Source organism: Anomaloglossus baeobatrachus, assembly GCF_048569485.1.
Source record: "Anomaloglossus baeobatrachus isolate aAnoBae1 chromosome 5 unlocalized genomic scaffold, aAnoBae1.hap1 SUPER_5_unloc_14, whole genome shotgun sequence".
Lineage (NCBI taxonomy): Eukaryota > Metazoa > Chordata > Amphibia > Anura > Aromobatidae > Anomaloglossus > Anomaloglossus baeobatrachus.
Genome location: NW_027441789.1, coordinates 477,880 through 504,753, shown reverse-complemented (window position 1 = coordinate 504,753; position 26,874 = coordinate 477,880). Strand labels below are relative to the sequence as shown.

Below are 26,874 nucleotides of genomic sequence, written 5' to 3'. Positions count from 1 at the left end.
TGTTTGAAAAGAGGTTCTGTAAATTTTTAGGGCCAGATCTCAAATATATTGGGCACTGTTGACCTTTCACTGGAGGCCCCCCCAAGGCTGCGGCTTCAGCTAAGAGGATTTTGCAAACTTTGGCACATAGCCATTAGAGTTCTATACTGGCTATGATGCTGAGATTTGGCATACTAGCTCAACTTTTGCTGCTAAACGTGATAAAATTATTACCGGCTATGACAAAACAATATTTCGGCCGCAATTTTGTGTCAAAGTAGCTTGCAAAACGTGTCGCATAAAATTTATGCCAAACTTTGCCCATATATAACTCAAGACCAAAAACCAATAGGAACTGGTGCTTTACCCTGTACAACAAACATCTTCATGACTTTGCATTGCTGCAATATCACGGTCAAAGCATATGTATTTGTGGAAATATTCACACCCACATATGATGAAAAACTTAAAAAAAACGAATTTTACCTATTTTTAGGTCAAATTTCCCAAAAAGGGTCCCCCTAAAATATATTAATTCTGTTATCATTTGAAAGAGCACATTTTTCTCTACAAGGATCATTGGGGGTTTTTTTGGAGTCTCTCCATTTAAGAAAAGAAAAATGCCACTGAACTTGGTGTTATTTATTAATACGCAATGAATGCTAACTGCACTATTCAAACCCTTGCGTTGGTCCATGGTGGTTATACTGTCGCGGGCGGAGGATGGGACGCCGCGCTCTCCCACTGCTCGGGTCCGGCTGCTGCGGCTGCTGCGGCCTGCTGCTGCTCGGTGGCTCGAGCGATGGGCCGGATCCCGGGGAGTCTAGCGGCGCTCCTCGCCCGTGAGTGAAAGGGGATTGGGTTTTGGGATATAGTTTATTGTCCGTGACGCCACCCACGGTTGTGGTGATTTGTTGGCACCACCGCTGCTCTGTATGAGGATCCCGGGAATGATGATATGAAGCAGCTAGTTGTTATGTTGCCCCTCCGTGGGTAGGGGTTGGTGATCCCGGGGCCCAGTGATGAGGTGGGAGATGCAGGGCCTGGTGGATGCAGGGACGCGGGGGCAGTGCTGTGCCTTGCGGCACTGTGGTACTCACTCAGCCTGAGACGATGACACAGTTCTCGGTAAAACACACGGCTGGAAAGACGGTTCCCACGGACGGCTGCACTTGCTTTCCCCAGTAGGTGACGGTGACGGTCCCTCTGTCCTGCACCTAAGTTGATGATGGTTGCGATGGGTTCCCACCGGTAACCCGCTCTCCGGCTTGGATATGGGCCGGAGGAGCCCTACTTTGCCCGCAGGCGCTGGCCCTGAGAAACTGGTGCCCTGGCAGTGGCGGTGTCACTCCGTAACGGTCGGACTGTTGCCTTCAATCGGGACTTGGTTGCTGGGAGACAGTCGTCCCCTTCACTGACGGATTTGGCAAATTATGGCGACTCCTAGCCTTGCCGGGATCCGAAAGGCCCCTGCCCTGGTGCTGACTGTTCTTTGTATACTGCTCCAGACCGCCGGGCCACCACCCGTCCGTGGTCCTTCCAGCAACCTCCGAGCAGTCCCCCTGCAGACTATCACCGCCGTCTGCTGACCTTGCTGTCTCAGTCCGGGGCACACACCCGGACCAACTTCAGGCTTTACTACTGTCACTTTTCACTTTAGCTCCACTACTACTTCACTTTTTTCTACTTTTACTTCCTTAACTTGACTCCTTGCTTACTCCTCTCACTTCCTCCTCCAAACTCTATCTGCCTGGTTCTTCCCGCCTCCAGGGCTGTGTACTCCTCGGTGGGCGGAGCCAACCCCCTGGCCCACCCCCTGGTGTGGACACCAGCTCCTGGAGGAAGGCAACAAGGATTTCTGGTTAGCTTAGGTGTTCCTAACTGGGGTGTAGGATGTGGTGGTGTGATGACCTGTGACCCCTGGCTTGCCCAGGGCGTCACAATACCACAACCAATTCCCTAAGAATTGGTATTATAATCCTATTAAGAATTGTAATAATGCTGTCTTTCGAGAATTGGCAGCCCCATCGCCTAGGAGCCATGGCCGATAGCCGTGCAAGGCAAGTCGCGGGTGGTCTCTTTATCGCAGGTTCCAAAGCCTGAGGGTGGGTGTCTTTGCCTAGGATCCCAAGCCTGATATTGGGTATCTTTTGTTGGTTCCCAAGCCATAATGTTCAGTCTAAGTAAGTGGTCTGGAATTGTTGCTGAATTTGCAACATAATCGGTTCAGAGAAGCTGTATTGTCGGCCCATTGCTGTTGCAGCTGGTGCTGGAATTATTGCAATGATCGACTGTTCGGGAATCCAGCATGTATCATTTCTCACAGGCCAGTGACAGAAGCTAGCTGGTCCATGAGGATGCATAAAATGTATTAATGCATCATGGTCGTCGACTGAAATTTCAGAAATATTTCCAATCCACCAGTTCCTATCGTAAATGCAGGCAATGTATTGCCCTGGCTGGAGGTTTGCAATTGGCACAAAAGGCATTTCTGATCTGACAGATCCATCTACATGGGCAATGAAAGATGAAGGATCATTTCACACCCTTGAAATGCGAATCTTTTTGTCATCAATTTCATTCTCCATCACTAAAAAATAAATAATATATGCATTAAAATGTAACAATAGTCAATAGGTTTATAGGTTTTTGATTATAATAGACATTGCTAGCAACAATACAACTCTGTAACATGTGATAAGAATCTGAAAATCAAACACAAAATCAATGCATTACGTGCATACATAACACCATGTTCCAGTGGCATTTTTCTTTTCTTAAATGGAGAGACTCCAAAAAAAACCCAATGATCCTTGTAGAGAAAAATGTGCTCTTTCAAATGATAACAGAATTAATATATTTTAGGGGTACCCTTTTTGGGAAATTTGACCTAAAAATAGGTAAAATTCGTTTTTTTTAAGTTTGTCATCATATGTGGGTGTGAATATTTCCACAAATACATATGCTTTGACCGTGATATTGCAGCAATGCAAAGTCATGAAGATGTTTGTTGTACAGGGTAAAGCACCAGTTCCTATTGGTTTTTGGTCTTGAGTTATATATGGGCAAAGTTTGGCATAAATTTTATGCGAGGCGTTTTGCAAGCTACTTTGACACAAAATTGCGGCCGAAATATTGTTTTGTCATAGCCGGTAATAATTTTATCGCGTTTAGCAGCAAAAGTTGAGCTAGTATGCCAAATCTCAGCATCATAGCCAGTATAGAACTCTAATGGCTATGTGCCAAAGTTTGCAAAATCCTCTTAGCTGAAGCCGCAGCCTTGGGGGGGGGGCCTCCAGTGAAAGGTCAACAGTGCCCAATATATTTGAGATCTGGCCCTAAAAATTTACAGAACCTCTTTTCAAACATACATGTACATCCTTATAAATTTTCAGCAAAATCGGAGAATGTCGAGTGGGGACGATTTTTAAAACTGGTCCACTTGACACGGAATGACCCAATTGTAACATATGAGGGGGGTTAGGATTATCCCACAGTGGGTACGTGAATGCCGGGCAGCCCACCCACATTTCCAAAATGTAACTTCTTCACCCCTGGGCGATTTTTTTTTTTTTTCCTTTTCCAAGAAACATAACTTTTTTTATTTTTCAGTCAACATAGACATACTATATAAGGGATTATTTTTTGCGGGATGAGTTGTACTTTTGAATTACACTATTCATTTTATCATATAGTGTGCTGTAAAATGGAAAAATTCCAAGTGCAGTGAAATTGCAAAAAGTTAGGGGAAGTACGCAATGTCTTTTATTTACCATGTTCACTATATGTTCACATGTTTAGACTCTGACGGTGAGGAAAGACTTGTGCTGGGAGGTAGCTGCCAGATGTTACGCCACGGAGACTTGGTACTGTGACGGCTGACCCCAGGGGTCGGCGATTGGATACTGACAGTCACTGATGTGGTCGTGTACAGTCTAGACGACTGGTGTAGGCAGGTGCAGTGGATATGGCTGATAAAACTGCTGCAGTAGATACGGCTGGTATAGATAGATGTAGCAACTACAGTGGGCACAGCGTATACTAGGAAACAGACATGTGTTATCACACGCAGCATGAGACTCAGAAAACAGAATGGGAACTGACAACCAGCAACACATCTCTAACAATAAACCACATGGCCCAGGCACCTCCCATAGGGGGAAGATGCCTTAAATACAACTATAAGAACACTAGCACTTACAGTCAAGGTGGTTATGTGGCAGGTTGGATACTAAAGGATAAGGGACAGGATTGTTGCAAGGGCCTAATAAGCGGCAATACCTGTTGACTTACTGCTTATCCAGCCCAACAAGATGTTTTACCTGCTCAAGTTTTGTTCTACAGCTCGCTCATTAACTTACAAGTTAAGCACAACTGAAAACAGTTTTAGGGTAAAACAATATAGACTGTTTATTTAACCTAGATTAATACATTGATTAGCATTAGCATCTCATTAATAAGCATAAATCATAAAGTAAGCATCAATACTTCAGCAGATATTGTAGCATCACTCCGTGATCGGGGGACTTCAGGACGATCTCATCATGAGGAATCCGGGAAAAACACAATCAGCACGTCTGCGTGACCACAGGTTAAGTCCCGCCTTCCCTCGGAGAGTCTCGAGTCTATATCCCACTTGAAAACAAATTGCTTGCATAAACATGGTTAGATGACAGTTATGAATGGGCGGCTAACCTGCAAGGATATGAATTGTTTAGGAGGGATCGTAAAAACAGGAAAGGGGTGGAGTCTGTCTATATATAAAGTCCAGTTTAAAGCCCAGACTAAGAGAAGATATCCAAGAGGGAAATGAAGAGGTGGAGTCTCTATGGGTGGAGATACAAGGAGGGAAACCTAATAAAATCCTCATAGGGGTTTGTTATAAGCCACCAAATATAACAGAGACTACTGAAAATGTATTATTGAAACAAATAGACAAAGTAGCAAATCACAATGAGGTGATTATTATGGGGGACTTCAACTACCCCGATATAGACTGGGAAACTGAAACCTGCGTATCTCAGAAAGGAAACCGGCTTCTGTCAGTAACTAAGGATAATTATCTGTCCCAACTTGTGCCGGGCCCAACTAGAGGGGCAGCCCTTCTGGACTTAATTTTAAGCAACAGGCCAGATAGAATAACAGACGTACGAGTGGATGGGCACCTAGGGAATAGTGACCAGAATATAATACAATTCCACTTGTCCTTCAGTCGTGTGCCTTGGAGGGGGATTACAAAAACGCTGAATTTCAGGAAAGCAAAGTTTGATCAGCTTAGAGAAGACCTTCGCCAAATTGATTGGGACAATGTCCTCAAAAATGGGAGCACAGAAAATAAGTGGGAAATTTTTAAATCGGTATTAAACACCCACTGCGAGAGAGCCATACCGTACGGAAATAAAAGGGCTAGGAACAGGAGAAAACCAATGTGGCTAAATAAGGATGTAAAAGGGGCAATGAATAATAAGAAAAAGGCATTTAAAAAGCTAAAACAAGAAGGCAGCGAAGAAGCATTAAAAAGATATAGAGAAAAAAATAAAATGTGTAAAAAAAACAAATACATTTAGCAAAAGTAGAACCTGAGAGACTCATTGCTAAGGAAAGCAAAACAAATCCCAAACTATTCTTTAATTATATAAACAGAAAAAAGATTAAAATTGATGGTGTTGGCCCTTTAAAGAACAATGAGGGTAAAATCATAGAAAGCGATGTGGGAAAAGCAAATGTTTTAAATACTTTTTACTCAACTGTGTTCACACAGGAAAAGCATATGCCACGGGAAATGCAGAGTGATAATGTAAACGCTTCATTAAGTATGACCTGCCTTACCCAGGAAGAAGTGCAGAACCGACTTGGTAACATTAAAATTGACAAATCACCAGGCCCTGATGGCATTCACGCTCGGGTATTAAGGGAGTTAAGTAACGTGCTGGACAGGCCTCTATTCCTTATATTTAAAGACTCTATAGAAACTGGGTCTGTTCCACTGGATTGGCGGCTAGCGAATGTGGTACCAATATTCAAAAAAGGGTGTAAAAGGGAACCTGGAAACTATAGGCTGTTAAGCTTAACATCTGTTCTGGGTAAAATGTTTGAAGGGTTTTTAAGGGATACTATTATGGAATGTCTCAATGTTAATAATTGCTTAACTCCATATCAACATGGATTTATGAAGGATCGCTCCTGTCAAACTAACCTGATCAGCTTCTATGAGGATGTAAGCTCTCACATGGACCGAGGAGAATCATTGGATGTCATTTATCTCGACTTTGGTAAAGCATTTGACACTGTCCCACATAAAAGACTGCTAAGTAAAATGAGAAAGCTTGGGCTCGGGAAAATGTGTGTAGATTGGTAGGTAGCTGGCTTAGTGGTAGAAAACAAAGAGTGGTTATTAATGGTGCATACTCAGATTGGACCAGGGTTACTAGTGGGGTGCCACAGGGGTCTGTATTGGGCTCCCTACTATTTAATATATATATTAATGATCTGGTGGATGGTTTACAGAGTAAAATATCAGTAAGGATAAACACCCTCTTGGTTACGGCGGATATCGAATCTCTCTATACTAACATTAGTCATAATGACGGCCTGGAGGCAGTTCGCTTCTTCCTGAGCAATACCAACCGTGATGGTCACTTATGTGAGCTGATCCTGGAGCTGCTCCACTTTATCCTGACGCACAACTTTTTTATTTTCAAAGAACGGTTTTATTTACAGATAAGGGGCACTGCGATGGGCGCGGCCTGCGCGCCTTCGTACGCAAATCTGTTCCTCGGCCTATGGGAGAGGGGCATTTTTGGCGACGAGGGCGTGCCGGCGGCTGCCCATGCGCAGTGCTGGTTAAGATACATCGATGATGTGTTTATTTTGTGGCAGGGTACAGTGGAGCAGCTCTCGGATTTTATGGGAGTATTAAATCATAACTCGTTAAACCTTAAGCTCACTTACAGATATGATTTACAGCAGATTGATTTTTTGGATATTATGATTGGGGTTGACCGCGGTCGGCAACTACAGACTGATGTCTTTGGGAAGCCCACCTCGGTCAACTCCCTTCTTCATGCTTCATCTTCCCACCTTTTTAGTACTATTAAAGCCATCCCGGTTTGCCAATTTCTCAGGATGAAGCGAATTTGCTCAACATCTGAGAACTTTATGACCCAGGCACATGATCTAACATCTAGACTAATGGAGAGAGGGTATAGCCGCCGTATAATCAAGAGGGGTTTTAATAGGGCCAAAAATACTCAGCGGGTGGCCCTTTTGCAGCCATCTGGTGGGGCGGATAGGGGGGTGGGTGAGACTCGATTCATATCTGTATATAACCATGAATGGCATAATATGCGTTCAATCTTGAACAAACATTGGCCAATTCTAAAATCGGATCCTGTTCTTAAGGACCTCCTCCCTGACTTTCCTTTAATGACGGCACGACGTTCAAGGAACCTCCGTGACCACCTTGTACATAGCCATTATGCCCCAGTGACTCCACACCCTTTTGGGTCTACTAATCCAGTTCGTGGTTGTTTCCCTTGCGGTCACTGTATTGCCTGCACCAAGGTCTCTCGCAGTAAGACTTTTTCCACTGCCGATGGTAGTCGGACCTTTGACATCAGGACTTTTATTTCATGCGCTACTTCTTACGTTATTTATTATGCGACATGCAGCTGCCCTAAAATATATATAGGGTTAACATCTAGGGAGCTGCGAGTAAGAGTACGCGAGCATGTGAGAGACATTGGTGCGGCCAAGACAGTGATCGATATTTCCACCCTTAAGACCCTTCCAAGACATTTTCGAAATTTCCATGATTGTAACCCAAAATCATTTCGGGTCATGGGGATTGATGTTGTCCAATGTGGCAACAGAGGTGGGAACACCAAAAAAATCCTGGCTCAGAAGGAAGCAAAATGGATTACGATACTGGGGACAATGGTTCCGTCCGGTCTTAATGAGTCCCTTAGCTTCGCCCCCTTCCTGTAGTCCCTTCTTCTCCCCATGTCTCCCCTTTCCCTATATATATATTTTTTCAGTGGGTCTCTTTCTCCCATTTTTATTCCCCTTGTACCTCTGTTGTTATTTTATTTAATTGTGCTGCATCATTTTTATGCTATTTCTGTCTTTTTGCTTGCAGCCCTTTTTTCCTGTTCTTTTTGGACCTTTGCCATCTATATGCCTGAATACGCCATAACAAGAACCAATTACACATGTGAACACATGAAGACTCCCTTCATTACAGCCTCTACTGAAGCACTGGATTGCATGGCTTCGATTATGATGATTATTATATATTACTGTTATTATGCCATTCAGTCCTTCATGGGTTTCTATGCATTTCTGTCGTATTGGGAGTTTCCGTTCCCTTGTGTTAGCAGCAGATGGGCGCGCCTGCGTGATTCACTCCTTCTCCCTGGCATGCTTTGCGGTGTCTATGGGGTGGAGCTGCGCTCGAGTGGGGGCGGTACCTGATTTTTTGGGATTCCCCCTCGAGCTCTCCTCTACCTGACGCCGCTCGCAGTGGCTGGGGATTCTGATGTGAACTGCGCATGCGCCGATACAAACATCGCTGATTGGCTGCTTTCACCCATGTGATACCTCACATGGTGCATACAAAAGGTCCTTGGATAGAGGAATCTTTACCCCTCCTTCGGTCTGATGAAGCGTTTATCTAACACGTGAAACGCGCGTTACCACTCAGGGGGGGACCTCTGGTCCTGTTGCCTTGCACTCGGCACTTTAAAGCTACCTTTAAGCTATGCTGCTGACTCTTTTTCTACTTTGATACTGCTTTGGTATGTCTTTCCACTAATGATGTGGTTTTAGTGTATACTGCTTTATATCGGCAATTGCTGTATGTTAACTCTTGTGTTACCAGTGATCACCCTGGACAACCGTATGGTCTATGTAGGCTGATTAACGCCATGTTACCTGGCTGATGCCTTGTATATTTTGTGATATAGCCCTGGTACGGTTTTGTATGGTATTGCACTGTATATTGCACATTAGCTTTTGCTGTATGCCAACTTCTGTCTCACCAGCGAATATTTTGGACAATCACATGGTCCACAGCTTTCTATTTGTATAAATTCACTTATGCCATGTGACAATCTCCATTTTTCAGTGCCTTGTGCAACCTCTGTCTCTTTTTATCCTTACTGTACTTATTGTGCACTACTATAATTGCATGTATTATTAAATTTTGATACATATTGTTGCATTTCAACCACTTTTGTGTCCTCTTGTTTTTATGCATTGAATTCCAGTGGTTTGCATCCTTATTGTTTATGGTAGCCCACACAGGCCTTCCATATGATGTTTATAATGCTTACTAGCATATTATACTTATGATTATTACCCCGTTATCACTCCCATGGATACTTTTGTATTTCAGAGTAAAATATCAGTATTTGCAGATGATACAAAACTATGTAAGGTAGTTAACACAAAGGAGGACAGTTTGCAACTACAGATGGATTTGAGTAAATTGGAGAATTGGGCTGAAAAATGGCAAATGAGGTTTAACACAGATAAGTGTAAGGTTATGCACATGGGAAGGAGAAACAGATGCTACGATTACTTACTAAATGGGAAACTGCTGGGGAAATCAGACATGGAAAAAGACTTAGGCATCTTAGTCAATAAGAAGCTAAACTGGAGTGCCCAGTGTCAGGCAGCAGCCACCAAAGCAAATAGGGTGATGGGATGCATTAGAAGAGGTCTGGGGGCACGAGATGAAAACATCATTCTCCCCCTGTACAAATCACTCGTCAGACCACACTTGGAATATTGTGTGTAATTTTGGGCGCCGGTGCTCAAGAAAGATATTACTGAACTTGAAAGGGTTCAGAGGCGGGCTACTAAAATAATAAATGGAGTGGGTGCATTACAATACACGGAAAGGTTATCAAAATTAGGTCTATTTACTCTAGAAAACAAAAGACTCAAGGGAGACCTAATAAACATGTACAAATATATCAGAGGGCCATATAGAGATCTCTCCCATGATCTGTTTGTACCAAGGACTATGACAAGAACAAGGGGGCATTCTGTTCGATTGGAGGAAAGAAAATTCCTACATCAGCATAGAAGAGGGTTCTTCACGGTAAGAGCAGTGAGGCTCTGGAACTCTCTTCCTAAGGAAGTGGTGATGGCCAACTCACTGAATGAATTTAAGGGGGGAATGGATGCTTTTCTTGATAGCAAAAGTATAGAAGGTTATAAATAGCATAATCTTACAGGTAGATAGAAGAGCGACCAAGATTATTAGAGGAATGGGTGGGCTGCAACACCAAGACAGGTTATTAAACTTGGGGTTATTTAGTTTGGAAAAACAAAGGCTTAGGGGGGGATCTAATCACAATGTATAAACATATGAGGGGACAGTACAGAGACCTTTCCAAAGATCTTTTTACACCTAGGCCTGCGAATGGAACACGGGGGCATCCGCTACGTCTTGAGGAAAGAAGGTTTAATCATAATCACAGACGAGGATTCTTTACTGTACAAGCAGTGAGACTATGGAACTCTCTGCCGCATGATGTTATAATGAGTGATTCACTACTAACATTTAAGCAGAGCCTGGATGCCTTTCTTGAAAAATATAATATTAACAGTTATGGCAGGGTGTTGATCCAGGGAACTAGTCTGATTGCCGTATGTGGAGTCAGGAAGGAATTTTTTTCCCCATTGGAGCTTATTTGACACATTGGGTTTTTTTTGCCTTCCTCTGGATCAACATGTTAGGCTACGGGTTGAACTAGATCGACTTAGAGTCTCCCTTCAACCTTAAAAACTATGAAAACTATGAAACCAAATGTTACAAAAACTCTAAAGGCTCCTTTACACACTGAGACTTTCTAGCGATCCCGACCTGGCTGGGATCACTGGAAAGTCTGTAAACAGTCGCTGGTGAGCTGTCAAACAGGCAGATCTGGCCAACGACGCAGCAGCGATACGGACCTGCAGAACGACCTCTCTGGTCGTTGGGGATGTGTCACACAGTAGCTATTTGACGACTCACACCTATGTTAGGGGCGTGGTGTTTAGCGCTGAAGCCACCTAGGTGTCCTTTTTACACACCCCACTCAGCTCCGATTGGTGATCGCTAGTGCGTTCTTATTGGCGACCCCCAGCTTGAAAAGATTTTACAAAAGTCTCGCTTGTATATCCTTTGTTCCTGAGCTTCTGTTGCTTAGTGGATCTTTGTAGAGTTCTCTGTGCAGCAACTCCACACTGGTTTATCTATACAGCATCAATACAGCTTCAATCAAATGAAGCTTACCGTATAGGCTTTATAGTATTGCAGACTGGGGAACTCTCTAATGATCCACAACCCAGCATGCTCAGGAACAAAGTAGCTTTAAAACAAAGGACGGAAGTGCTAAAGTTGCCTTTTCAGTGAAAGCTGCCCAATCAGAACGCAACAGCGACCACCAATCGGAGGTAAGGGGCGGGAAAATGAACGCTATAGCATGCCTACGGGCTGGGTTCTAAGTTGCTTACGATGTCGTAACGGTGTCAAACACACCGATGCATGCTGCGCAGCGGGAAACAAAGGACCAAAAAATAATCCTGAACGATTTGTAGCGATCAGCGACCTCACAGTGGGGGCTAGGTTGCTGATGCGTGTCAGACACTGCAATGTCGCTGAGAAGGTCGCTATTGCGTCACAAAACTGGTGATGTTACAGCGATATCGCTAGCGAAGTTGCAGTGTGTAAAGGGGTTCCATTTGTCCAATATAGTATCCCTCTTCTGAGTGGCCAACTCTTTAGATGCTAAAATACACTGGACAAATGTGTCATCGGATGAGACATGTCAAAAAGCTCCTGGTTTCACATGTTTTACCATACTATAAACATGTACAGATTCTCAGTAAATATTGATAAGAAAACTATGTGGGATTGAGTGATTCTCACTAGAATTAGAACTCCAGGTATCTGGGAATACTACAGAAAAGACCTGTTTTTCTCAGTAGAATATAACTCCAGGTGTCTGGGAATCTTACAGAGAAACAAGCTAATATGAACCATCCTAATATCTTAAAGGGTTTCTTAAAGACAGACTTCCAATATGGATTCCTGATGGCCACTAATTTGTTAGCACTACACAAGAAAAACGTGGGGAGCTGCCAGAAAGCTGCAGGTAGTAGGCAGCATCCGCGAGTAACCTGTCTGAGAGTAGTAGACAATCTGGCAAAATTAAAAAGTGCAGCTACTGCGCTACCTGGCAGGGGTCAGTGAAATATAGTTAGTGGGTGAATGTTGATAAAATAGGCAAGTGTCAAAGATAAATAAAGGAAGGCAGAGATAAAATTGTTAAATTAAATAAGTGTTTATTTCATACAAAATAATAAGTTAAAAGGGTTTAAAAGAAAGTTAAACACCACTGACAGGAAACAAGTATCTGAACAGGGATAAGGATGGCTGGATCTGTGTAGGACCTGAAGAGTGAAGGAGAAATGAGAGTATATGTGTTAGATGGTATGTATGCCTAATATGGTAGATGTAGTAGTACCGGACTCAGTAAATGTAAAATTACCTGAGTCCTGCAGATGAGGGAGAGTATGGGAGTAGACAAAACAAGTGGAGCACAAGGTAAGTGCGCAACTGACGAATCCTGAAAAATGAAGTGTAGGCTGGTCAGTAGATGAAAGCCAGGGGTATGATTAAATGTAAATTGAGCTGTGTCCGTAAAAAACCTACCGATGGCTGACAGACATAGGTGGAGGTCACCTCTTTATTTAGGGTGCTGGCTATGAGTGCCTAAAAGTGCCAGCAGCTAATATTCGGCTAAAGGCCGCTTTACACGCTGCGATATCGGTACCGATATCGCTAGCGTGGGTACCCGCCCCTATCTGTTGTGCAACACGGGCAAATCGCTGCCCGTGGCGCACAACATCGCCCAGACCCGTCACACATACTTACCTGCCTAGCGACGTCGCTGTGGCCGGCGATCCGCCTCCTTTCTAAGAGGGCGGTTCGTTCAGCGTCACAGCGACGTCACAGTAGCGTCACTGAACCACCGCCCAATAGAAGCGGAGGGGCGGAGATGAGCGGGACGTAACATCCCGCCCACCTCCTTCCTTCCACATTGCGGCCGGGAGGCAGGTAAGGAGAGCTTCCTCGTTCCTGCGGTGTCACACGGAGCGATGTGTGCTGCCGCAGCAACGAGGAACAACCTCGTTACTGCTGCATATGAGATTTAATGCATGGGTATCATATAATTTTGACCACCCCTCCTTGGTCTGACGAAGCGTTAACACCACAAATACGTGAAACGCGCGTAACCTGCTTTAGGGGGGACTGTTTTGGTCTTTGATTCCTGCACTCTGGCACTTTAAAGCAATCACTGGTGATCCTCCTGTACTCTATACAGCCGCTGGTAGGTACCGTTGTCCGGACGTATTCATATGTCTAGCGTGCTGTTCAATTTACTCCTAGTTTGGACACCAGCTACTTTCTGGTTTCACCTGGCAATACATTTTGTAACCGATATGCAATGTTTTGTATTTTGTCTTCCATTGTACCTGCCATGTGATTTTTCTGACCAAATTTTGCTTAGTGCCTTAAGTGCCCTCTGTCTTTTTGCATTAACTGCATAAATTTGTGCTGCATCTAACAATAGATGAGCTAATAAACTTTGATATATGTCTTTTGCAATATAACCACGTTTGCTCTCCTGTTTGTTCATCATCTCTTCAGTGGTTTGCATGCTCTTCATAGATAGAGGCCCATACAGGACACTCTATATTTTGTATTTATACTATTCAGTCATGTTACATTTCTTATTGAATTTGTATACGTTTTCCTCATGGATATTTTTGTCTGTCTAATTGCGGCCGGGAGGCAGGTAAGGAGAGTTTCCTCGTTCCTGCGGCGTCACACGGAGCGATGTGTGCTGCCACAGGAACGAGGAACAACTTCGTTACTTGTGCAGTAACGATAATTGAGAATGGACTCCCATGTCACCGATGAGCGATTTTGCACGTTTTTGCGACGATGCAAAATCGCTCATCGGTGTCACGCAACAACATCGCTAATGCGGCCGGATGTGCGTCACAAATTCCGTGACCCCAACGACTCCGCATTAGCAATGTCGTAGCGTGTAAAGCCCCCTTTAGAGAAAGGAAAAGTTCCTATTAATTACTGCAAATGCTAGAAAGGTATTTGTACTAAACAAGAAAGAAAAAAAGGAAAAGAAAAGGGTAGTCCGCAGCATTACCTGGATTTATGTTACTGTGGAAACTGTGACCTGGTAGCGGAAGAATCCAATGTGTTAATGCTGGTGAGACTGCACCTGAAACATAAGTGGTCAAAATGGGAGGCTAAACAATCCTTTCCCTATAGTAATACTAGGTTAGGGATAGTTACCTGGATAGATGATGGGCAAATACCAAATGTTAGTGGTGGCCAATCTATGTTGAGGTTAAACTTTAGGTTGAAAATACCAGTGGCTGGTTCTTGCTCCTGGAAATGGGGAGCTCCTGGATTCTTGTCTGTTATGGAGGGGTTTCCAGGTAGAGGATAAACTGGATTTGGGATTTGATGGGTTAGCTGCACCTATTGAATAAGTAATTAGATTAGGGTGCTGTTTAATAAATGATGTGCGGTAGTGAATTAGGGATATTTACCTGAAGGGATGATGAATGGATGTCATATGTTGAATGGTATCAACATATGATGGAGACATTAGCTTGGATTAGGGCTGGAGCGCACCTGCTGAGGTGGTTTCAGCCCCAGTAATATTCAATCGTTTAAGCAGGAGCACGTGCTGGCCAGAGGGAAGGTAGTCAGAGGTGGCTGGACGAGCACTGATCTGGGAGTCAACAGTAGCTTGGTGGGGGGTAGAAAGTGTTAATAGGGGGTTAAATACAGGGTGATCCAGGAAGATGCTGGGCACTCGTCAGCCTGTAGTCGCTGTAGAGAGAGTAACTGTGAGGATAAATACAAAGCAGTCACGGTGGGTGCTGAATGGAAGTAATAGACTTGCCATTCAGTGTCTGCAGAATGGTCTGGAAGGTGCTACTCCGGGGGCTTACCTGACAAGCAGGCGGTCGTGGAGAAGGTTGGTCTGTCCTACGGTCTGTCGGTGAATTCATACGAAGAGCACCTTAGAGATGCTGCCTGGGAGTGCAGCGTGTTGAGACGCCGAGCAGAAATGGATGGTCGGTCCCGGCCAGAGAATCTCTTCTGCTCTGGCGTGCTCAAACACTAGGTGATGTCACGGGGGTAGTGCGAGAAATTCAAAACTTGAGGATGCCTTAAATACCTAGTGCCTCTCAGCTGTACATTGTGAGGCACTTCTGGGTAAGGGCACTTTGGCCCTTTTAGAATATATAAATGGGCCGTAAGCGCCCTCCCAGGAGACCTGAACCGGGGAAAGGCTGCAGGGCACGGCGGAGAAACCAGTATTGGCATTACAAGCTATTTTATAAATTATATCCTTAAATTTGTATATATTATTGTAAATAATTGTCATTCTTTGCAGATGCCTGTACCAGGAGAACAGAGGCACAACTGACATCTTCAATTTTAAAATCAGATGACCTTGCTATCACACAAGATATAACTGAAGTGAATGCCTCTATTCCAGATATACCATCATCCCTTCACAGCAAAGATCTATCATCTGATTCTTTTAAACAAGTCCTATCTTCTGATTCATCACAGACTATTAAGAAAAGTAAATGTCACAAAAGCAGCATTAAAAATCAAAGTGCTCTTACAGCAAAGAATCCATTTTCAACTTCAGAATATAAAAAAAATAATAAAAAAATTAATGTAGGGGACAAAAGATTTTCTTCAGAATCTATTAGTTACCAGAGAATTCATACAGGGGAGAAGCCACTTTCATGTTCAGAATGTAGTAAATGTTTTAACCGAAAATCAAATCTTGTTACACATCAGAAAACTCACGCTGGTGGGAAACTTTATTCATGTTCAGAATGTGGGAAATGTTTTAACTGGAAAACAAATCTTGTTACACATCAGAGAACTCACACAGATGAGAAACCTTATGCATGTTCAGAATGTGGGAAATGTTTTAACTGTAAAGGAAATCTTGTTAAGCATCGGAGAACTCACACAGATGAGAAACCTTATGCATGTTCAGAATGTGGGAAATGTTTTAACTGTAAAGGAAATCTTGTTAAGCATCGGAGAACTCACACAGGTGAAAAGCCATATTCATGTTCAGAATGTGGGAAATGTTTTAGCCGAAATTCAAGTCTTGTTACACATCACAGAATTCACACAGGTGAGAAACCTTTTTTATGTTCAGAATGTGGGAGATTTTTTAACCGAAAATTACATCTTGTTTCACATCAGCGAACTCACACAGGAGAGAAGCCTTTTTCATGTTCAGAATGTGGGAAATGTTTTGCACATAAATTGCATTTTGTTTCACATCAGAGAACTCACACGGGTGAGAAGCCATATTCATGTCCAGAATGTGGGAAATGTTTTACCCAAAATTCAAGTGTTGTAACACATCGGAGAACTCACACATGGGGAGAAGCCTTTTTCATGTTTAGAATGTGGAAAATGTTTTGCACAGAAATCAAGTCTTGGAAAACACCAAAGAATTCACAGGGGGAGAAACTGTTAAAAATACTGTTGACGTGACATATGCTAAGCCAGTATATTAATGATCGGAGAGAAATAGGTGCAAAAACATATGTGGATTTATTCAATTAAAGTTAAAGTCATTACAGAAAAATAATGTCTTGGCTTTAGTTAGTGAAGAGAAATAGATAAGATAGAGAAAAAGAGAGTTCATTTATCTTACATAGCTGTGATGTTGTGATAAGCCGTCGTCTCTCTGGATCGTCTGGTGAGAATGCTCCCATTCTAACCCTTTGAAGTGTGGTCTGCTTATATAATTCAAACCCCACCATCTGATTCTCCTTGTCTCTTTAAATGGTCTGTCAAGAACTAACTATCATTTTTAGCTATGCATTATGTCATATCACGTGATCCAAAATCAGCAAAATAAGTGTCCTGCGCCGTGGAGACTTGTAAAACTAAACCACTTTACCATAGAATGCAAAATATATAGACCCTTTTGAAGCTCGCTGACCCTTTGACCTTAGTGTAACACTAAGAAGACTTTCAATGCTAATTTAAGGTCTTTACTCAAATACCAGATAGAATATAGCACTAAGTTGTCAGCTACTTGATGAACCATGGCAGATGGCTTGGTTCTACCCATGTCAGATATCTCTGGCTAGAAACCTCAACTCACAGGCTCTCTTAAAGGGATGGGCGAAATACACACATTTTATGAATGTATGTAATCAAGTTTATGAATCAAATCTCCATAAACTCACTATTTTACAGTCCCTCCTTTTGAAGATTTGATGAATCCCCGGGAAACTCTAACTCATTCATCATCATTCGTATCACATACATTCTTGTTGAAAATTCTAGACCAATATCTGACTTGATAAACCAATCTGAAACTTTCTGTCAAAAAGTCATCTTGCGATTTAACATTCCTCTAAGAATGTTATCTTCCTTTTTCATTTCTATTTTTATATTCTTATATATCTTCTGAATTCTACACATCACAAAAACTTGATAAATAATACACATCAAAACTAATAAAAATATGATTATGATGGGATTAAATAAAACATTTCCAACCGCTGACTGAAATGATGACTGAGACCAGGAATGTACCGATTTCCCAAAACTTTTCCACCAAGTTCTACCTGACATTCCATTCCATTCGTGTTCAATATCACTTAATTGACCTTGTTCATGCCTGAATATAATTTCTGCTTCCTTTAACTGTTTCGTTAATAAATCTAACAAACCCTTATCTTTCTTTATTTCACTTGTCCACATATCCCAAGGAAAATCATTTATTTGTGATAAATTGAATTGTATGGGAAATGCCGTTAGGTTTCTCTTTCCTATAGAAGTGATATTAAAACTTACTTCCTTCTTTGAAAGAGATCTCACATTTCCTTCTATACAATACAAACCCATAGGTAAATTTTCCTTATGTACACAAGTAGAATAGAAAACAGAAACCATTTCTGTCTCAGACATGACCTGGAAACAAATCTTATTTGGACTTACTGGAGTCACCAGATCATGTAGTGTCTGTACAGTCTCTATTCTCGCATGACAAGAGGACTGATTATGAAAACATGAATGATAGATCACCTTATCCTGTCCAGGTAAACACATCACCTTAGAAACAAAATGTAAACATGAAGAAATGTCTACTTGTTCAGTGTTCACTCCATCAAATGCAAAATCTGTGTACTGCAGTTGATAGAACACTTGTTGTGTGTTACTCACAGGTATACCCAAAACCGATCACTGGGATTAGTGATGTGCCAACACAAATGTTTCGTTCACATCCTAACCACTTATTTACCCACAAATCCATATGATTCAATGCAAAATCGTACTCTACAGGTATATTTCGCAGTATTCCCAGTGGAGTAATTCCACTCTGTAAAGCTTGCGCAATCAGCTTCAGATTAGAAGAATACTCTACCTGTATCTCCAGGCACGCTTTAGCTACTTGTGTTTCGTGTGTGCTTTCCACGAGAGCTAATGTAGCATCCTGTAAATGTGACACGGAAGACCCTAGTACAGCAGCTGTATTCATTACCATCTTTTCAAGGAGTTGATTCAAACTCTTCTGAACCTTTACACCTTTTCCTCCAATAAAACCAATATTATCCAAATCTGACTTAAGTGTCTGTATATTCATGGCATTAGTCAGACTTCCCACTGTCCCAATTCCTCCCAGAATTCCTTCTAACACTCCTCTCTTACTCCTAGTCTGAGTTGTTCTTCTCCCAAACCATTGTTCTATCCCCATCTCCATGTTTATGAGATGTGATAGACACTGAGGAAACCTGGTAGAGATTTTCCAATGAGACATATTGAAAGTCCATACCATTGTCATAAATTCTCCATCCCTTAATAAGCACTTAGACTGAAATTGATTAATTTGGAAAGGAGTAGACGGCATGAATCTCGTGTTTGTGCATGCACTATCTGCTGCTGACCAAATATTCACACTAACGTCTTTACAATGTCTGTAATGTGTCTTTGTTTCAACGCAACACTGGTAAATTCCAGAGTCCCTGGAAGATGGATTCTCTATGGAAAAAATGAAATTATCATCCATCCATCTGATATTACCAATCTGACCCCTGTGGATGACATTAGTTGGACTGTTTAAAAAACTTCCCAAAAATGATGAATTTTTGGTCCATGTCAACAGAGACTCAGAAGGCAATTTCATCCTTGTGTTACATTTTAACATTATAGGAAATGTATTTTCTTTGTTATGTACTGTCTGTGGTGAAACCCTTATTTCCAGAACTATAGTGTTAGTAACGGTAAACACTACAGATACCTGAACTTGTACAGGTTCCCGTGTTATCTGGAAATTCCATGTTTTGACCCAATCTTTATCTCCTTCTGTAATGGAGAGTAAAGAAGAATCCAGAATTTTCCCAAAAACCTGAGTTTTTAACAAAATTTCTGTTTTGGATCTTCCAAACTTTCCCCTTGCAATCATGTCATTTGTAACATCACCGGACCATACAGCAGGTTCATCACCTCTGATCTCTATGTTCCAGTATAGTACATCTGTAGGAGAACATTCCCATGTACCCGTTTTATTATTGTGTACATATTCTCCTTGTAATTGTGTGAATCTAGTTTTAGGTCCTGCAATAGCATGTAATATTATGTCTGTGTCGTGTATGAAATGTAATTCAATGCAACATTTTGTTCCATATCCCATGCAGATATTCCCTGTTATCTCCACAGAATCATCCGTGATGTTCTCTGTCAGTAAGTTCAGTGTCTCTGATCCTCTCGGTCTTCGTGAATGTTGAATCTCTCTAGTCCGCTCATTCACATCATTGGCGATTGTTCCTTGATGTAACTTGTAAACAATGACAGAAATAAAGCAAAGCAGCAGGAAAGTAGATCCCATCACATAGAAGCTTGTCTTGAGCTTGGGAAGATGTTCTTTCTCCAGAAGGCTTGATGTCATCTTTCCTTCAAAGTCTTTAGGTTCCCTATTCCAGTTCTTATAGGAATCCATTTCTTCCTGGAAAGAAATGCAGTATCATTATTTTGTCACAAATATTTTGCACTGGTCAACGTGAACCCACACTTTTTGTGTTTTCCGGGTCTTTTTTACCACATTTGACACTCGTTGCACAAGAATCATGACTTGTCCCATAGTCTCAAGGACTTCAAAAGGACCTTCCCAATTACACTCCCATGGACCACTCTTGCGAAAGGTTTTGATCATCACTAGAGCACCTTTCTTGAATTTGGACTCATAGGGTGGCTCCATTTTCTGCATTCTCGATGCCGCATATGGCAGAATCGCTTTCAGGTTCTCCTGTAGCGATCTCAACCATTGGGACCTTGAGATAGCATCTTTTTGTGGAGTGGATAAAAATGGCTCATGTGGAAACCACAATGGCATTTTTCTTCCCGTCATCAACTCAAACGGAGTGAATTGAGTTGTAGAAGAGATTGAAACTCTTATACTCATGAGTATGAAAGGTACTTTGTCAACCCAAGTGTTACCTTTGTCCAAAAGCATCTTTGCAATTCTGGATTTGATTGTTCTATTCATTCTTCCGCAGATTGTGGATGATAGGGGACATGAAATTGCTGTCGTGCCCCTAGAATAGCACAAGCAGTTTGCATGATTTTACCTGTGAAATGGCTTCCTCGATCGGAGGTAATCATCCTTGGGATCCCCCAAGTGCAAAAGACATGTTGTACCAACTCCCTTGCTGTAGACAAAGCATCATCTTTCCTAACAGGTAATATTTCTACCCATTTTGAGAACACATCTACCACAATCAATGCATACCTGAGACCATGTTTACCTGAGGGTAAAGGACCAATATAGTCTATCTGCAGAGTAGACCATGGACCATCTGCAGGTGCGATTCGTAGAAGTGGTGGCTTCTGTCCTTTAGGTCTTGGATTTATTTGGGCACAAATGAGACATGATAGTACAACACTTTGAACTGTTTCGTCCATTTTTTCCCAATAAAATTTCTCCTTGAGAATGACTAACAATTTCTGTTGTCCCAAGTGACCTAAACTCTCATGGTTGTATCGAGTGAATTCTACCTGCAAATGTTTTGGTACAACGGGACGCAATTCTCCATTTGAATTGTGACACAAAACCCCATTTTCACAGATAAAAGGAGGTTTTGGATCATCCTGAGAAGTAACAAGAGAAGGATCTTTTCTCTGTTCTGCAAATGAAGGTATGTACGTGTCTGCTCTTTGAACCGCTGAATTCTCAGAAGGTTCAGAGTCAAACACTTCCTCTCCTGTCAGGGCAGCTTCTTTGGCTAGAGCATCTGCGGTTGCATTTCCTACAGATAACTCATCATCAGATCTTTGATGTGCAGCGACTTTCACTATAGCAAATCTATTTGGGGCCCTAGATGCCATCTCAAAAATTGATTCTAGAGTATCGCGGTGCACCAAGGCTTTGTTAGAGGAATCCACGTAGCCTCTCCTCTCCCAAACAGGCAGATAATCGGTTAGGGATCTGACAACATAAGAGCTATCACTGTAGATTACCATTGGAGTTTGATCATCAGCTTCATTCAGCTGTAGGACCATTCTTACCGCTTCTATGTCTGCCCTTTGAGCTGAGAAATGACTCGGTAACTTGTGTTTTACCACTTGTCCTCGCTTGGAATAGAAAATTCCATATCCTGTGTGATAGTGTCCTTCCAGAAAAAATCTAGAACCGTCTACAAACACAGGTTCATCTGCGTCTTCCGACTGTCGTCTGAAGAGAGATGGACTTGGTTCTTGGAACGTTTGTAGGCAATCATGGGTTTGTCCTTCATACTGTATCAATTGAGGAAGAACATATTTGGCCTTATAATCTACCTCAATTTGATTTGGAGACAATGAGAGCAACCAATGGGCAAATCTCTGATGTGACACACCTGGGATACTTTTCTCAAAGAGAAGTTTCAGTGTGGAATGTGGCGTTTGGAGAATAACCTTTTGGAACCCGATGATGTGTTGAGTGATTTTTATCGCAAAATACACTCCCACCAGGTGTCTTGCGCACACCTCAAACCCCCTCTCAACAGGTGAGAGAAGCTTAGAGAAGTAACCCAAGATTCTCCATTCCCCCCCTTGCAGCTGCAGCAAAACCACAGAGATACTTGTCTCTGAAGTGTGTGCTTGAAGCGCAAAAGGTGCGTTCTTTTCCACCATACTTAACGCAGGTGCGTGTTGTAGATCATGTTTCAATTGTGTGAAGGCTTTTTCCTGTTCGACACCCCAGGGACCAAAATAATCATCATTATCACCTTTTAAAAGATCATACAAAGGTCTGGCTTTGTCAGCAAAATTTTCAATGAAATCCCTCGAGTAATTTACAAGTCCTAAAAATTGTCTTAGTGCCTTGTGTGATGTTGGAATTGGAAAAGATGCAATTGCCTCTATTCTGTCCTGTAGGGGTCGCCGTGTACCTGGATTTAGCAGAACTCCTAAAAACCTGACCTCAGTCTGCATCAGCTTGACCTTTTTGGTATTCAGTTTTAAACCTGCATCATGCAGCAGCTCAAACAATTCTGCAAGCAGAGTCACGTGCAACTCCTCATTCTCCGTACTCAGCAATATATCGTCCACATATTGCAATAAACATTCCGGACGAGAAAATTTCGACAAAACGTTTGCTAGCGCCTGATGAAAAATGCTTGGCGACATACTAGCGCCTTGAGGAAGCCTACAACATACGTATTGTTGATCCAGGTGGTTGAATGCAAACCTATATTGACAACTTTTCTCAATCGGTATACTGAAAAAACCATTACTGATATCCAATACTGAGAAATACTTTGCCTTAGCATCCAATCTCGACATCATGTCATGTGTATCAGCTACAATCGGTGCAACATTGGGAGTATACTTATTGAACATCCTCAAGTCCAATAACATCCGATAGCTACCATCGCTTTTCAGAACACACCACAATGGATTGTTACAGACAGAATTTGCCTTACGTATCACACCTTGAGCCAACAATTCCTGAATAATCTTAGACATCGGAGCAACTGACTCCGGAGGCAACTTATACTGACGCTGTGGAGGCGGATCTCGGCCTTCAATTTTAACAACAACATCCTTCATCGTTCCAACCTCATTCCTGTACTGAGCCCATAAAGAAGGAAACCGCTGTACTATCTCAGTCAATACTTCATCACCACCAGTTTCAGGCCACAAATGATTTGCTGACACTACATCGGTCAAACAAATGGTCCCGACATGACTATATTCATTTGGATCAATAACTATCGCCTTACAACCGTTAGAGTCTTTCCAAACTGTTTTGTTACCCAAATCAATAATCCAGCCATGCTTTTCCATAAAATCAGTGCCAATTATATTCTCAGTATCCTGACAACACCAAATATCCATTTTCGTTTTCAAAAAACCAGGTATTTCCAAAGAAACATCCTCCGCTAATGTCACCTTTGTTCCATTTTTACCACTGAAACCAACAATTGTACATACAGGGGAATCTGGCTTTAAATGTAAATCAACATTTGTGACACTCAATTGCGCACCTGTATCAAGGAGAAATGTTACTTCCTGACCTTCAAGATTTACCTTTAAAAATGGTCGACCACAGCTATCCATTGAAACTCGAGTGACAAATTCCAGTGGATGGAGCCTGGGGACCGGCTTTGCTAGTCAGGAGGATGGAGAAGGGAGAAGATCAGCAGGTGTCTTGCTCCTTCCATCCAATCCCTGTATGGTCATTTCCCTTATTTGTCTGGTCAGAGGTGCATATGGTGATTGGTTATTTCTGTTGTCAGTATGAGTGGGCGTGTATGAAGGTGGAGGTGCTGAAGATGGGGGAGGTGCACTGGATGTGTTTGGCATCAGTCCATTTTCTTTACCTAGCCTTTCCTCAGCTCCCGCCCTCAGGAATTTCTTGCATTCCCACTTCAGATGTCCGGGTTGGCCGCAGTAGTAGCAATGTATATTGCTCTTACTGTTACCCCCCCTGAATTCTTGTTTTTAGAATTCAACACCGGTTTTTTGTTTTTGATCTGTTTTTCCTGGGATACTAATGTGTCAGTGTTCCCTTCTATCATGGCTATTTTTTATTTTACCTGATTTTGCTTCATTCGTCTACGTATTCTACAATAAATGACGTGGCCTCTTGTAGACTTTCCATCTTAGAAGCTATTTCGAATGAAGCAGGGTCCAAATATTTAAACTTTTTAACAAAGGCCTTGACCATGGAAGGCGGTTCTTGATCAGGTCCGATTTCCATTATCAAACGATAGCCTTGTTCGAATTTCACTAAAAATATGTATGGATCCTCCTGTATGTGTGTCTTAAGGTTTTCTAACAATTCGACTGTTGGGGTAGACTCTCCTGTGGTAAAGAGAATTAACTGTCTCAGCCTATCTTCCTTTGTGTCATGGATCAGGTCATCGTGTTCGTTTGGCCTAGGTGTTGCTTGTAACCTTTTTGCCATGTGGGAGGGAAGCCATACCCTGAATATCTTGTTTCTCTGTTCATTCGTTAGATTATATTTATCCGAATGTGACTCAAAAATGTCCGCATTATGAAAGGCGTCCATTTTATCATCATATTTGGGCATGTCTTTAATGATTTTCATTAATTGGTCATGGATTTTAATGTTAAGACGGGCTGCCTTATCATGTAACTTCTTTTTTCGAAGTCCCTCCTCATTTAGACTCTTGTCCTCGGCTGTATCCAGCCTGTCCAGTATGTCGGAACCTGAGGCATGTGACGGGGAAGCATCTGTCTTTTTCTGCCTCGTATTAACAGATACATATTTAATATCTTTCCGTAATTTTGATATTTAATATGCTCTTGTTTCCAACTGATCTTCCAGATGTTCGATATGTTCTGCTAATATCAAACAATTTGGACAATCTGTTGTTTCTGCATCTGTGATGTGTGTATCTGTTGTATTAGGTGTATCTGTAGTATTGGGTGTATCTGTTGTATTAGGTGAATCTGTCACCATGCAGATGGTGTGTGCATATGGCTGTGCCCCACCCACCATGGAGTTGTAAGTGTATACCATACCCAATACATTCTGTATCTTTTTCTGCAACCGTTTCACAGTAAAAAACTTCTTATCTAGCTTAGCATTCTCAAGTTCACATTGCCGGTACAGATTTGACCATAGCTGTGCGTCACTATGTGTATGGTCAAAAGAATACCCTACATTACTTTTATTAGAATAATGATGAATGAAATCCATATCTCACCGATATGTGATGCTTGTCCTGGAATGGCTCCAATCGTCTATGGGTCGATCGTCCTGGAATGGCTCCAATCGTCTATGGATCGATGGTCCTGGAATGGCTCCAATCGTCTATGGGTCGATCGTCCTGGATTGGAAGTCCTCAGATGTCCGTCAAGGCTTTGACACATACGACCTCCGTGCAGCTTGTCACGTTTAAACCTCTCTAAGGTTCCGTGATGTAGACACAGTGTATAGTCTTTGCCTGCAGTACTTGGACAGAGATTTTACTCCTACTGACCCCCCTTCTCGGACAAAGGGCAGGGAATGATGTAAGAAAAAAAGTCTTCCAGCAAAAGGCAGTGTGAAAAAAAAAAAAAATCACCACGCACAGAAAACAGCTGTGCCTCTCAATCATTCAGGCTGATGCTCGCCAAATATGTTAAAAATACGGTTTGACGTGACATATGCTAAGCCAGTATATTAATGATTGGAGCAAAATAGGTGCCAAAACATATATGGATTTAATCAGATAGAAGTTAAGTTAAAGTCATTACAGAAAAGTTTCTGTCTTGGCTTGAGTTAATAGATGGGTAGATAGATAAGTAGAGAAAAAACAGAGTTCATTTATCTTACATAATTGTGATGTTGTGATAAGCCGTCTCTCTGTGGATCGTCTGGTCGAATGCTCCCATTCTACCTCTGAGTGAGTCCGTCCTTCTCCTTCACCCTCCTTCTTCTTCTGACCCTTTGAAGTGTGGTCTGCTTTTATAATTCAAACCCCACCCCCTGATTCTCCTTATCTCTCTACATGGTGTTACAAGAACTAACTATCGTTTTTAGTTCTAGCTTATGTCATATCACGTATTCATATTTTCTGCAAAATAAGTGTCTTGCGCAGTGGAGACTTGTAAGACTAAACCACCTTGACATATATATAACTCTTTTGAAGCTCGCTGAACCTTGACCTTAGTGTAACAGAAAGAAGATTCTCAAAGCTAATTTCAGATCTTCGCACAAATTCCAAATAGAATATAGCACTACGTTGAAAGCTTTGATGAACAATAGCAGGTGGCTTTGGTTCTACCATGTCAAACCTTGGTTAGTATTTCCAACTTACAGACATCTTAAAGGGATGGGCAAAATACACACATTATATGAATGTATATATTCAAGTTTATGAATCAAATCTCCATAAACTCACTATTTTATAACCCGCGTGTGCGTGTTTGCCGCACGGAGACATGTCCATTTTTTTCTGGCATCACTGATGTTCCACAGACCACGCAGTGGTGTGGTCCGTGAAACACGTGCCAGAAAAAAACGTGCTTTTAAAATAAAAAACATTTTAACTCACTCGGCGTCCAGCGATGTCCTCTGCAGCCCGTGCAGCTTGCTGCTTCTGAGCCGGCTCATTACTGTCGCGCATACTCATTATGCGCGACAGAGCCGACCCGGAAGCAGCTGCTGCGGGGGTCATCGCCGTCCGGATGCTGCACCGCGGGAGCGATCAGCACCATGGACAGCGGGAGCGAGCGCAGGTGAGTTGATTTCTAAGTGCAATCACGGGCCACGGAGAACGGAGCCCGGATTTCACTTAGACAACCCACGTGTGCCG

General features: G+C 42.3%; 1 protein-coding gene across 1 annotated transcript in view; it reads left to right on the top strand.

Annotated features, from left to right (window-relative positions):
- LOC142258863 (uncharacterized) overlaps positions 1 to 17,834 on the top strand; it is a 38,745-nt gene extending 20,911 nt beyond the window's left edge. The window contains 2 exon segments of the mRNA XM_075331435.1: positions 15,471 to 16,486; positions 16,488 to 17,834. Of these exon segments, the coding sequence (XP_075187550.1) occupies positions 15,471 to 16,486; positions 16,488 to 16,589 (1,118 nt within the window). The 3' untranslated portion in view covers positions 16,590 to 17,834.
- The last annotated feature ends 9,040 nt before the right edge of the window (positions 17,835 to 26,874 follow it).